The following is a 10,000-nucleotide window of genomic DNA, read 5'->3' on the forward strand; positions in this document are numbered from 1 at the left end:
TAAGGGCCTCTTGAGGCATCTCAGTGACCTCAGGAAGGTGAACTTCATGCTGTCCTGAGAGAGCTCTCTCTCTCTCTCTCTCTCTCTCTCTCTCTCTCTCTCTCTCTCTCTCTCTCTCTCTAAGAGACTATGAGAATGCGTGGTCCACGGGTCTGACACGCTGATCTAACTTAAGGCACCATTACGGCACCCCCACCCTCCCGCCCCCCGAAACCTTGGAGGGGTGGGACAGGGACATGATATATGCCACTGTCAGTTACTGCTGACTTTACAGGATCTGACCACGGCCGGCCAGCTCAACATCAAAGCCCAGTACGCTCCCACTGAGAGAAACAGAGAGAGGAGAGAGAGAGAGAGAGAGAGAGAGAGAGAGAGAGAGAGAGAGGGAGAGAGGGAGAGAGAGAGAGGGAGAGCTGGAGAGGGGCGTCACGTGCTTCCAAGATCCCCTGAAAGGGATAGTACTTTCACAAAGCGTTTCAAAAGGAAGAGCTGTGATCCAGGGATCAGTGTCTTCTCCGTAAATGTCTCATTATTTTCAATGGGACATCAAACGGATCCTTAACCAGAGCTCAAATAAAACATGCAGGTTGGTCTGCCATCTGTGTTGAGATGGTTTAAAGGCTACACGATTCTCCGAGGCACTGCGCACACCACCAACTAAAAGTACTCACACTCTTCACGGGCATCGTTTAAAATGTATCAGGCCGTTTGTGTTAGTCAGAATTGACGTTGAAGAGCTTTTGAGCACGCTGGAATGTTGGCCATTTGAGAAGTGCTTCTCAGGGGGGATCTGCTGGTGCCTCCGAATGGTCCTGAACAGAGACTTGAGCACTCTTCTCCTCAGAAGCCTTTTTACAGTGTATTGTTTACTTAGTCATAGTATTCGTTTCCTCAAATAAACCTTTTCTCTTTCACCCTGGGAAAGTGTGCTTCGGGGGCCATGCGGCCTTCATGCCTGGACGAGGCCGAGGACGCGCGATGAAACTTTCATGGAGCAAAACAATCTGTTTGTCTTGCTCTGCGCCTGCCCCATCAGCTGCTGACTGGAGGCGGCTAGCTGCCGCTGGATCCGAAGACAATAGCTCCATTATGTCCAACTAAAAAAGGCCACACTCTTTCTCTCTCTCTCGCTCGCTCGCTCTCTGGCCACGAGCTCGGAGCAGCTGAGAGCCACATCTCTTATTGATGTCCGCCCTATCACACCATATTCTACCATCTTGCCTCTCTCTCTCTCTCTCTCTCTCTCTCTCTCTCGCTAATGTGCAGGATGAGCAGAGTTAGCGATCTCCAGAACGTCCTTTTTTTCCTTCCACGTATGTAATTCATGCCCCCCCCGCCCCCCCCCCCACACACACAGCGCTAGCCTGCTCCTGGCAGCCTTTAAGTATTCACGGGAGATAAGGCAGGACATGTGCTGGAGCGAACGAGCCCCAGACAAACAGGAAGAGACATCGGGGGCTGACCGGTGGAGCTGACCCCTCTATCTCCCCGCAAGCAAGCAGGCGACCCTGAAGCGAGCAGCTCTCTGCACAGGGGTCTTTTCCGCTTATCAAGATTCCTCTGGTCTAATCTGATGGATGGGAGAGAGGGGAGGAAGGAGGAAAGGATTGTCGGGGAGTAAGGAGACGGTCTGAATGGATGGGTGCTGGCTCAGGCTTTCGCTGGGCTTCACTCGTTCTCTCCTTCCCCTTCTCGCTCTCCCCCTCTTTTTTCGGGCTACTCAAGGGCAGCTTTGAAGTGTAGTTATAAATACTCCGCCGCCGTGGTCTCCATGTTAATTCTATTAACGGCGGAGACATCAAAGTCGGGAAAAACGGCCTACCTCCCAATCGTCAAATTATTGCGCAGGTGTCCAAAGACAAGTTGCTGCGGTCCGACGCGCGGCTATTTAGAAACTCATCAGATGAGACCGCCGGTATCGACTTGCGGCAAATTCTTTGAGCGGGCTCTGAATGTGGCGCATTAGGCGATCATGAGCGTTAAGATTGGCACGACGCGGGCGGCCCGTCTTTGATGACGAGAGAGGACGCCGGACGTGTAATGCGTGACTCAGAGATGGGCGAGGGAGAGGAGAACGGGCGAGACGGGCGCGAGAGTGTTTATTTCAGGAGTTGTGACAGGCTTCAAAGAGCAGGGTGTGTGTGTGTGTGTGTGTGTGTGTGTGTGTGTGTGTGTGTGCGTAAGACAGAGAGGGTAGTGGGGGGGTGGAGGTGCCAGTGGCCAGGCCTGTCAGCATGAAAACTGACACAGTGTTTTCTTAGCGTTCCTCCTGAAAGAAGCTTCATGCTATTTCGGCTCCCAGGCCCTGCGAGAAAACCGCCGGTTGCCGCTCTCCACTCGCGCAGCTGGAATCCAAGCACAATAAACAGTGGAAGGGCGCGCTGTGAAGGGAGCGATTGAAAATAGGCCTTCAAAGACAGGCGAGAGGTGGCCGGGGAGGGGAGAGGTGGCCGGGATGACACCCGTCTCTCAACGTGGCGCGGCTGGCTCTCTCTCGCCCGACGGCCGGACGATGACTCAGCGGAAACGGACGGCAACAAAAGACGAGCGGATCGGAAGAGGGCGGGGCTCTTGAGAGGTGTTGCAAAGCGTGACCGAAGGGGTCAAGCAGGTGTGGGGGGGGGGTCAAGGTTCAGCGGCACGGTTGTTTGAGATAAAAGCATCTGCCACATAAAGAGATGTGATGCCATTATGTGCGCCATGGGAGACGAGGCAGAATAGACGCCAATTAAAAGAGAGAGAAAACAAAGGAAAGGTAAAAAGTAGAAATACCAATTAAGCTGAATCTGTAATGTGGGACGCGTTCACATACTGCAGTTAAACACGTCTAGCTAAATAAATGAACCGCACTGACCAAAAGTAAGTGTTTATGACAAAATGACAAAACCTACAACATCCTGAAAAAAACACGTGCAGTCGCACGCACGCACACACACACACACACACACACACACACACACATACACACATGCGCAGAGAAAGGCACACAGACATAAACAGATCAGGGGTCGTTGCTGTGTTTCTGTGAAAAGACACCTGCAAGCACTTTAAAAGAGTTCTCCGCTCCACTCTTGAGTGCTCGGGGCTGACAGATGGATCCCGCCGCACACCCACCCACCTACTCTCCCTCTCCTGTTCTCTCTCACTCCACCTCTGTGCTCCTCTATCACTCTCTCCATCTCTTGCCCCCTCACTTTCACTCCCTTTTTTCTCTTTACTCCAGCCACAATCTCTCCCCTGACCCCTCTTCTCTTTTGATTTGAGCCCAGCTGCTGCAGTGGATAGAGATTAACAGGGAATAGCCTTTTGGGCAGATTCCACCTGGAGGTAGGACTTCTGGAAAGTTCTTTGCTCCTTCTTTGTCTCATTTGATGTTTTTTCTTTTCTTTTTTTTTGGCTTTTAATAGCTCATGAAGTGGGGGGAGCACTGGGTGGTTAAATCTGGTCCCCCCCCCCCCCTCCCATGACAATAAAAATCCAACAGTAAAATGAGAATAAAAGATCTAGATCACAATGATTTTTCTTGTGCCAGAACACATCTGAAACTAATGAGAGAGGGCAGTTTAGGGGAGGTGGAGGAGGCAAAAATGCGCTCATATGCGAAACTATTCACACGTTACCATTAACTCTGTCCTCGAAGAAGTCATCCAAGTCCTGGTGGCCGTTCTGGTGGTAGGGGTCTGAAAGACACAAAGAAACACATCAACACGTTAATTAAACGAGAAATGAGACAATCCAGGAATAATAAAAAAAAATAATCCGTCTTAAGCAAGCCGCCTGCAGACTCTTTATCGTCATTTTTCCAGCACTTTCTTCTGCAGAGATTTTGTGGCCAAGAGGAGACCGCCTGCTTTAGGAAAAAAAAAAAAACCCCATCTTTGATCCTGCCACAAGCACACAGACCTGCACCTGAGTGCGGAGAAGCCCAGCAGAAACTAGCCAGACGTCTCGGGAGGTAAAAAACAACCGCGCTGATTTCCTGAAATAGACAAGCGTGAGGAGGAGACAGGAGAGGAGAGGACCTACAGCTACGCACAGCTGGGCTACAGGGGCAGGAGAGATAGCATAGGGGAGGGGGAGAGAGTTAGGGAGTACACACACAAAAAAAAGAGATAGCCAGAAAGACTGAGAGATTGTGAGAGACAGAATGAGCGTGAGCAAGAGAGAGAGACAGATATAGAGACAGACAGAGGCACCGTAGGACCCCGGCGCAACGCGCCCCGCGGGCGCAGCTAGGTAGGGATCAGTCGGTGCGCCTCTCCATCCTGCCGTACACCGGAGCCAGGAGCTGCACGCCGGTAAAGAGGGGGCCCAAAAATAGCCCACCCACCCAGGAGCACGCTGAGCTACAGCAAAGCCATTCAGGGCACATGTGCCTCCGGAGGAAGCTCTGCTCTCCCTCTCAGGGCCAAGCTGTGAGAGATAGAGAGAGTGAGAGAGAGAGAGAGAGAGCAAAGAGAAGGAGATGGGGAGAGAGAAGAGAAAGAGAGGGGGAGAGAGAGTGAGAGAGAGAGAGAAGAAACAGAGAGAGCGAGCGAGAGAGAGAGAAGAAACAGAGAGAGCGAGAGAGAGAGAGAGAGAGAGAAAGAGATAGGGAAAGAGAAAAGAAAGAGAGGGGGAGAGAGTGAGAGAAGGGGGGGAGAAAGAGAGAGCGAGAGAAAGGTGGGTTCAAGCTTCTGCTCAGTCAATGCCGTTGGGGTTGGATACACGATGGAGTAGAATGGCCAAGTGACCTCACCAAAGCAGACAATTCACAGGTGGAGATTGAGATGGAGGGAGGCAGAGAAAGAGAAGGGGAAAGGAAGAGACAGACGAAGAAAGAGAGAGGTAGAGGGGGGAGACCGCTTGACAAAATGACAGTAGAATAGTACAGAAATGGAAACCCCATTGAGGCCAACACATCTCATAAAGAGATAAAGATAGAGAACCAGTGAGAAGATTGTGATTGAGAGAGAGAGAGAGAACGAGCGAGACAGAGAGAGTGAGCAAGAGAGAGAGAGAAAGAGAGAGAGTTCAATAAAGACACAAGATCGATAGAGATATATAGCCATCATCCGTGCAGCTGCAGAGGTGCAGAGGTGTCCACTCTAGGTGATTACCTGCGGGGGATGAGCTTCTCCAATATGGTTTTATTTACAGCCACAGACACTGACAGCGAACAAACAATCACCGGAAAAGGTCAACAGCCGATTCCTCGGAGGGGGGGGGGGGGCGGACGCTGCAATCCTCGGCCGGAGAGCGCAGAGGTGGTCAGGGAAGATTAAGAACACGAAACGAGAAGGAGGGAGGAGCGAAGGAGGAGAGGAGGAGGAGAGGAGGAAGAGAGGACACGTCTTAACAATATGAGTAAAGGTCTGAGCGCTTGCAGCCAATCTGACCTCATCACCACCCGCCACCACAAACAGTCCATCTTATAAACACTAAATGTCAGCGAGAAGCATCCCCACATCCTCCACGGTTGACTGGAAATTGAATTTACGGAAGGCAGCCCAGAAGGGTTTATGGTGTTGGAGAGACTGAGGGAGAGCTGCTGCACGCTGTATGATTTATGGACCCGTGCACAGCCATTAAGACCCACAAGTGCATCTCTACTGAGAAGAAGGGGCGCAAGAGCAGTGGCCAACATTTTCCAATTGGGTCAACAAAGGTATCCATCACAAAGTGGTGCTTCGGAGGAGGTTAGCGGGTGGACGTGGGGTGGGGTGCATGATGTGGTTGGGGACAGGCAGGGTCATCCTTTGAAGGCCCGAGAGAAGGGGGGGGGGGACAGGAGGGGGGGGGCAAGGGGACGGTGGCCGTCCCGACTTCCTCTGGCCCCTGAGGACAGATTAAGTCTATCAAAGCCATCAATGGCTCCTCTTAACTAATCCCCTTCTCCTTGCTTGTTTGCTCCCTCTGGATAGAGGAAACGGTAGGGCCTGTTGATTGAGGCTTTGTGTTGCAAAGTGCCTGCTGAAACCAGAACCCCACCACCCCCACCCCCTCCACCTCCAGCTCCACCAGTCAGCCGCTGCCTCTGGTCTCTGGCGCGCCCGGCCCCGAGAACCTCAGGGTGCTGGGGTCACCGGGAGGGAGAGTGCTAATTGAAAGTCAGGAGGTCATGACCCCGCTCTCTCTCTCTCTCTCTCTCTCTCTCCAGAGGCAGGCAGGGAAGCCACCGCAGACCCCACCCTGGGTCCCCTCTCCAGAGAAGGGCCTCTGGGCCAGGGAATGGGGCTCAGGGGGAGAGGGTCCCCTGGAAAGCCCCCTTAGCAGTGTGAGTGTGTGTGTGTGTGTGTGTGTGTGTGTGTGTGTGTGTGTGTGTGTGTGTGTGTGTGTGTGTGTGTGTGTGTGTGTTTGTGTGTGTAGTGTGCTTGTGTGTGTGTGTGTGTGTGTGTGTGTGTGTAGCACTGGGACAAACCACTGGCAGGGTTGCTGAAGGGGTGTGTGTGTGTGTGTGTGTGTGTGTGTGTGTGTGTGTGTGTGTGAGAGAGAGTATAGAGAGAGGGGAACAGCAGGGGGATGAGAGGATTTGGGGATTTGCATGAGGGAAAAGGAAGGCTTTTATTCGGTCTTCCTCTGAAGCTAAAACTCCTCCATTTACATCAGGAACGGTTGGAGAGGGAGAGAGAGAAAGAGGGAGGGAGGGAGAGAGGGGGGGAGCAGAAAGAAAGAAGCCGGGTCAGGACCCTCATCACCCATGCAGAGAACTCGTGAGTGTCCATGTGAGGGGTCAAGAACTCCGAGCAGAGAGAATGGGGGGACGAGAGAGGGACAGGGACGAAAGAGCAGTGGGTCAGAAATAAAAACCAGACTGAGCTCACATGCACTTCAGTAGCACAGTTACGATCGCGTTTCTGACGTATCCGGGTTTTTGTCTTGTGTAAACCTGTAAACATCATGTCCTGATTTCAGAACCCTGGATAAGACCTTATCCTGGATTTGAGTAACCCAGTTATGCTAGGTGGGGTGCTCCGAAAGGAACCAGGGTACGGTGTGTTTGTGCTATTAGAACTGGTAACCAGGATACTAGTGTTCATCATGAATACAGGGATATTAATAACCAGGTTTCTCTGTGTTCCTGTAATCCCAAATATGATCAAAACTGGGATAAGCCTCATAACCGGGACATGGGAAGTGCATGTAAACGTAGTCACAAAAGATTAATGATGAGATGAAACCTTGTAGATTAGAACATTGCAGAGGAGTTTCAGTGTGTGAATTAATGGTTGCAAGACATTGCAAGCCGTCTGCCTGACTCAGCTGCAAAAGGTTTTTTTTGTGTGTCAAATCACAGTTGCAAGGCTTTAGAACACTTGTACCCCAAAGCTTGTGTAACGTGTTCAGTCAGTCAAGACACAGGCAGAATTTCCGTTGGAGGATAGACAGAGAACAAACGATCAACTAGAAGCACAATGTAATCGCCTGTACAAGTGTACAAGTCACAAAAACGTGACACAATTCAAAAGACTAGTTGGCTAGTCAGCTAGTCGGTTAACTGCTGGCTAACTAGCTACAGTAGCTAATTCATATCTAGCTACAACGAGTGGTGTGACAAAGGCATTGTTACCAAACCTTGGCTGCAAGATGTGCCTTTGGTTGTAACCCCCCCCTCCCTCCCGGTTTCGGAATGTTTTGTTGCAACAAGTTGCTGGTGGTTTCAAGTGCTTGCAGCTTACGTCGCCACAAATCTCTGGTCTGAAGAACTATCCTTAAGTGCACGATGTCCAGACCTCAGTAAAGACACTGTGTACTTCAGACACTGGTGTGGGAGGCGAGGCTTAAGGAGAGGTCAAGGAGACCGCGGAGGCTGAGTCCAGGGGCAGAGCGAGACACACAGAGACTTATAGGGGCAAAAAATAAAGGCAGATAGAAAGATAGCGGACCAGCACAAAAGGGAGAGAGGGCATAAGGGAAGATAAATGGACCGATAGAGAGAAGGGGGGGGGGGGGAGCGAGAGGGCGAGGGAGAGAGAGAGTGAAGGGGAGGTCAGTGCCCTAGGTCATGCCTGACACAGACAGATCTTATCCCTCTTCATTTAAGGGGCTGGGAATGGCCCTCGTGGGCTTCTCCTACCCAGCTGACAGTAGTGTATCAATCTCAATCTCTGACACCATTACACAGACAGGGCCTGACACTGGGGGTACGTCCCACTCAGATCAGGGCCGGCTCTGGGCCAGACCTCAACCGAATCTAGCCCGGAGTCCGATCTCACGTGGGTGGAGGTGCAGCTCTGGCATATCGCGGTCAGGAAAACGTATCAGATTCGACCGCCCACCCTTACGGTTGCTCCAACTCCAGAAATATAACTTAATAGAGTGGACAGAACAGGCATCTGTTCAACTGGTTAGACCCGCACCCATCTCCCTTCTCAGTGTATGAGTGCGGTGTGTGTTTTTGCACTCACACCTACGACGGAGTCTCCCTGGGAACACTTAGTGGCACTGTGGATAGATTTGCGCTTATCGCCGTGTCTACATGATGCAATGCGATACCTAAATATCATAACTATCCATCCGTGACCGGCAACCAATTTGGGGAAAATTCAGAAACCAGCGCAATGCATATTCCAGAAGTTCAGGTCATTATTCCTCAGAAAGGCTTTTTGTGTTGCTTCCCCCCCCCCCCCCCCCCTCCACAAAGCACAGAAAGAAGCCTATGTCCACGTTTGATCCATTGCTTAGAAGTGGGATATATTTAGATAAGTGGGTTATTTATCTCAAGAGACGTGGGGGGACCTTCAGAGACCATGGCTAGAGAGCCTGTGGAAGCACACTTCACAGCAGACCCATTTCAAAGCAGGTCACACTGAAAGGTACTACTGGTGGTGGTGAACCCCCTCCTAAGTCCCCACACACACACACACACACACACACACACACACACACACACACACACACACACACACACACACACACACACACACACACACACACACACACACACACACACACACACACACACACACACACACACACACACACACACACACACACACAGGCAGACAGACACAGACACACACACAAAGAAAAATTCTCAAAGCTTCTCTAGGCTGGCTTTGCAGTCCACAAACGTCTAAATGTAATCATCCTTTTAAGAAAGCCTCGCTCAGCCCAAAGGCATTCTTCTATTTATCCAATATCAAAGCCAAAAATAAATAAAAAACTGAACGGTTATTTGATTCCATTTTGCTCCACTTCCTGAAATCTTTTCACGATTTCAGAACCGTTAGAGAGAAAATAAAGTTGTCGTTTTTTTTGTGTGTGTAGGGTCAATTTCCGCTGGGAATAGTGGGACTCATCTGACCTAAATAGCAATCATGTTCTTGAGTGTATTTGCCAAACAGCTGTGAAGACACTAACAAAAACACTAACAAGAGCACACAAATGTACACACACAAACACACACACACACACATGCCCAAATACAGCAGAATGCATTTGGAAAATGCCTATCATCCAAGCAAACTACTTCTCCATTCAACCTCGACAATCTTTCTCGCTCCCTTTGGAATGGAACACCGATGTGCCGTCATTGTGAAATTGAGGAAACCATTTTGAAAAGCAAACAGACTGCATGGAAAGGAGTATGAAACACACACTCCCCAAATCGAACATCAAAGGGAGAAAATGGTGTTTAAAAGCTCAAAATCTGAACCTGGAGCAGAGAGGAGAGGACCCCTCTCATTCAAGCCCCACTGGACACGTGCCAGCACCATTTCCTTTTAGTCTATAAAAAGGGAGGCACGCAAAATCAACATCAATCAATCCAATGATTGGGACATTCTCTGGCATTTTCTCAGAAATATGGGACCATTTCTCAGGCTGGGACTGTGGCCAAGGAAACTTGCAGGGGGAAAACGGCACACTTCAAAAAAAGTCCCAACCTGGCTACGAACACGTCATCTGGACCAAAACGTTCCCTATTCTGCTTAGGGTCCACACAGACGGATCGCACATCAACGTCCATTCACAGGCTCCAAAGTACGGTGTACACTGACTGCACTTCCAGTCACGCTGC

The 10,000-nt window shown here is 50.6% G+C and overlaps 1 protein-coding gene across 1 annotated transcript in view; it reads right to left on the bottom strand.

Annotated features, from left to right (window-relative positions):
* kiaa0586 (KIAA0586 ortholog) overlaps positions 1-10,000 on the bottom strand; it is a 130,064-nt gene that overhangs the window by 6,186 nt on the left and 113,878 nt on the right. The window contains exon 32 of the mRNA XM_062523447.1: positions 3,621-3,680. Within this exon, the coding sequence (XP_062379431.1) occupies positions 3,621-3,680 (60 nt within the window). The remainder of the gene's footprint in view (positions 1-3,620; positions 3,681-10,000) is intronic.

This window comes from Sardina pilchardus, chromosome 20 (assembly GCF_963854185.1).
Source record: "Sardina pilchardus chromosome 20, fSarPil1.1, whole genome shotgun sequence".
Classification (NCBI taxonomy): domain Eukaryota; kingdom Metazoa; phylum Chordata; class Actinopteri; order Clupeiformes; family Clupeidae; genus Sardina; species Sardina pilchardus.